General features: G+C 40.0%; 1 protein-coding gene across 1 annotated transcript; it reads right to left on the bottom strand.

Annotated features, from left to right (window-relative positions):
- Positions 1-301: 301 nt before the first annotated feature.
- Positions 302-2,114, bottom strand: LOC148008432 (uncharacterized). Its single transcript, XM_087674225.1, has 2 exons — positions 1,442-2,114; positions 302-536 (listed from the first exon to the last, which is right to left on the bottom strand). Exons 1-2 carry the CDS (start codon positions 1,834-1,836, stop codon positions 485-487), a joined length of 447 nt encoding a protein of 148 aa, XP_087530351.1. The 5' UTR covers positions 1,837-2,114; the 3' UTR covers positions 302-484.
- Between the last annotated feature and the right edge of the window lie 1,607 nt (positions 2,115-3,721).

Here is a 3,721-nt window from a genome sequence, read left to right as displayed (position 1 = left end):
GAGAGAGAGAGAGAGAGAGAGAGAGGGAGGGAGGGAGGGAGGGAGGGAGGGAGGGAGGGAGGGAGGGAGAGAGAGAGAGAATAAGAGGGGGAGAGAGAGAGAGAGAGAGAGAGAGAGAGAGAGAGAGAGAGAGAGAGAGAGAGAGAGAGAGAGAGAGAGAGAGAGAGAGAGAGAGAGAGAGAGAGAGAGAGAGAGAGAGAGAGAGAGAGAGAGAATAAGAGGGAGAGAGAGAGAGAGAGAATAAGAGGACATATGCTATGTTATAACCGTGTATCCTTGTTCAAAATACATGAGATGGATCCATAAATATGAGTTCTACATTCATCTCAATAACTACTTGAGCAACTAGGATACTGTATAATCTTTATATGAGTGAGTAGGATACCATATTAGAATCTTTATACATGAAAGTCCATCAAAAACCTTCACTAATGAAGGTGTGAAGCAATAATTATTGTGCCAAAAAACATGAGATGCCCCATAACTAGGTGGTTAGAGAGTCTTGACACACCATAACAACGCTTAAGGCGTGATACCTGCATTGAAAATGTGATACATTAGCAAGATTGAAAAGCTAAGCATTCTTAAACTAATGTGAAGAAGAATCTAGGAAAAAGCTCCCTTTAACCATGCATGCTTTCTTTGTAACAAGCTGTAGATTGCCAAGTAAATACTTTGTTAAATTGTGTTGTAAAAGGTGAGAAAATTTCCATGATTTGGTACATTGATTCACCTAAGTGCAAAGAAATGGCTCAAAAGGCAGATATGAAAAGTGATAGATACTTGATTTTATGACTTTTGTAAAAAGGCTTGTTGTTGAGGGCAATGCTTTTTTTTTAAAATGAAGAAGAATTATGTGTATGATTAGTTAAACAACAAAGAACAAGTATAATGATTGAATTAGAACATATGTTGATGCATGCATGGTGCAAGTATACAATAGGTCTTTAGTGAGTGTAAACAAAATATGTTCTTATGCCATTCAGAGTTTTGTGCTCAATAGTGACACACAGATCTAGAATATTTTGTGACCTAGGAGTCGAATCACACTCTTTTTGCATAGATTTAATTCAACATAGCCCATGCAGCTATAACTTACATTGCAAGACTATGAAATGTTCTTGCTGTAATGTTAAAGTGCGCAATGGGAACACACTCAATATAAGCAAGTGTACTAAGAAAATAAGGCTAAATCAACATGCACAAGAGCATGGCCTTTTCATTATAAATATTCTTCCCTTGAAAGTAGGCCAATGAACTCAAGTTAATTAAGAGAAAAATTTTCAAAGAAATAAGTAGCTTTTATAAGGAGATGCTTGAATGAGTTGTGTATGTGTGTTTGTGAAGTCAAGTGGCTACCCTAGTGGTAAGTTGCGTGCCTTATTAATTAACCCACTGCACACTCTCTTGTTTGTGGGGTGATGATTATGGGATCACTTACGATTGCCACATTGTCTGCCGGAGGAGAGGCCGAAGTCGACGCTGCACTGGGAGGAGAGGAGGGCGAGGGCCGAGGGGACGTCGAACAGGAAGGGCTTGTCGGCGCGGAGGAGCTGGTCGAGGGACTCCATCATGAAGTCGCAGATGCAGTCGTCGCCCAGCGGCAGCGACGCCCGGAGCCCGTGGCAGCACGCCGACGTGGAGTTGGCGCAGCACGACGCCTCCTGCGGGATGGCGAACGCCGCCGGCACGTAAAACTGCTGCAGGCACGGCGCCAGCTGCCCCCGCACCTTCGCCATGTCCTCCTCGCTGCACCCCCCTTCCCCCCTCACCCTCGCCACCATACAGCTCGTATTCATCATCAGTAATATCACCCATACGATCATCGTCCTCCATGAGTATAACGCCCTCACCATCGCCATCCCTGATCCTCTCGTCATGATAATACCACCCTCTAATCGCGCCGGCCTCCTCGATGCCATCGCTTATTACCCAGCTCTCAGCCCTAATGATCACCTACTCCCACAATAACAAGTCTCCTACACTACTCCAATAACAAGTCTCCTACACTACTCTAGTCTTCTTCTCCTTCTTCTTCTTGTCGTAAGAGGAAGACCGGAGTAAGAACTCTCATACCCTACACTAAGAGAAAGAACATGTTTTGCCTTTCCATCTCATATATACTTCTCCCACAACAACAAGTTCGAGGCACATGTAGCCCAATTAGAGGAAGGTTACATGATAACTTAATCTAAGAGGAAGACCATATGTTACCTTTCATCTCACATGCTCCTTCCCGTAGCACAAAGTTTGAGACACTAGTCTAATCAGAGGAAGACTAGTACAATATGATGACCTTCCATCTCATATCATAACCTCCCACAACACAAAGCTTAAGATGCTAGTCCAATTAAAGGATCGAGACTATATGACAACCTTTCGTCTCCTACCATAACCTCTCACAAATTCAAAATCTGGATGCTACTCTAATTAGATAAAGACTATATAACAACCTTCCATCTTATGTCCCAAAGCCCATTCCCATTTAGAAAAGGTCTCACACACTTAGACTTGTAGGAAGTATATAAACACTTAGTGTAAGAGGAAGAATGCATGTTACATGTTCATGCCATAAGCACTAGTAGCACTAGAAGTTTCAGTCATTCTGTCCTCTCTAGGGGAATCTATATGTTAAATACTACTACACCCCCCTCCTCCCCTTGCTATCATCAATATCCCATAGATCTTCACACAAGCCTCTCATATTATCCCCTCCCATCCTCCTTGACATCACTTACCTCTCAACGGTACTATTGGTCACATCTACTATGACAATAGGAAGTTTCATATGGTTAGTTTACCCTAATAAGAAAGAATATGTGTTGTCCTTTTATATCATGTACTAGATGAATAGGTCTCACACACTAGAGGGAGAATGCATGGTATCTTATGTCAAGAAGAGTCTAAGATATATGTTCATCTCATATTGTAGAGGAAGTTGAGGTCTCATAATTTTTGTTACTATTATCATTATAATGAGATTATAATGGGATAACATGTTAGTATATCTTCTCATCTCATATACTAGAGGAAGATGTCTCAAATAGCAGACAAAGAATGTGTGATCCTTTCATATACTAACAAGAAGGAATTTTATGGTTCTTTCTCAATATCTCTTACACTAGAAAAAGTGGTTTCACATACATGATATATTTCAATCTCACATACTATGTGTCTTTCATCTTATGTAAAATATATATTCAACTCATTCTAGAGGATACTTTTGCATGTTGGAGGATGCTTCCACACACTATAGTATAAGCCTCCCTTGTCCCAAAAAGGATGTGGTTTATACAATTTGATTTAGGGCCCATATATTGGGCTTTCATAATAATTACATAATGCAACAATTTTCTCTCATATGCCACATAGAAAGGATGGTACTTTAAACATAAAGTTCTTGAGGGTTCAAAGTATTCAAAAGTTGGAAGAACTCAAAAATAAAGAAAATAGTAGATCATATATTGTAAAAAAGGAAAGTCTAATATCAAAGGAAAGGATGACATCATTGATATGCACAAAGAAAACATCTTTGTTCTTGAGAGGCTCATTGACATGAAGAGATGGAAATAGACTTGTAGAATTAACATATCAAGTTTATAATGATGGCATATGATAGTTATATCATTTTATAAGCTCATGGATCACTGCTTTGTAAAAGAATTTTTGGGGCCCTCCTTTAAACCTAATGAGTGAGCTAGTCAAAACATTTTTGTCTTTT

The sequence above is a fragment of the Lygodium microphyllum genome, unplaced genomic scaffold (genome assembly GCF_053477565.2).
Source record: "Lygodium microphyllum isolate KBCC unplaced genomic scaffold, Lygodium_microphyllum_v1.1.10 scaffold_137, whole genome shotgun sequence".
Classification (NCBI taxonomy): domain Eukaryota; kingdom Viridiplantae; phylum Streptophyta; class Polypodiopsida; order Schizaeales; family Lygodiaceae; genus Lygodium; species Lygodium microphyllum.
Note: the sequence above shows the minus strand (reverse complement) of the source record. Positions and strands in the feature narration are given on the sequence as shown.

Coding starts and splice junctions, on each gene's coding strand:
- LOC148008432 (XM_087674225.1), bottom strand. CDS start 1,836: ATGGAGGACGATGATCGTATGGGTGATATTACTGATGATGAATACGAG. Junction 537..1,441: donor CGGCAGACAATGTGGCAATC/GTAAGTGATCCC, acceptor TTTTCAATGCAG/GTATCACGCCTTAAGCGTTG.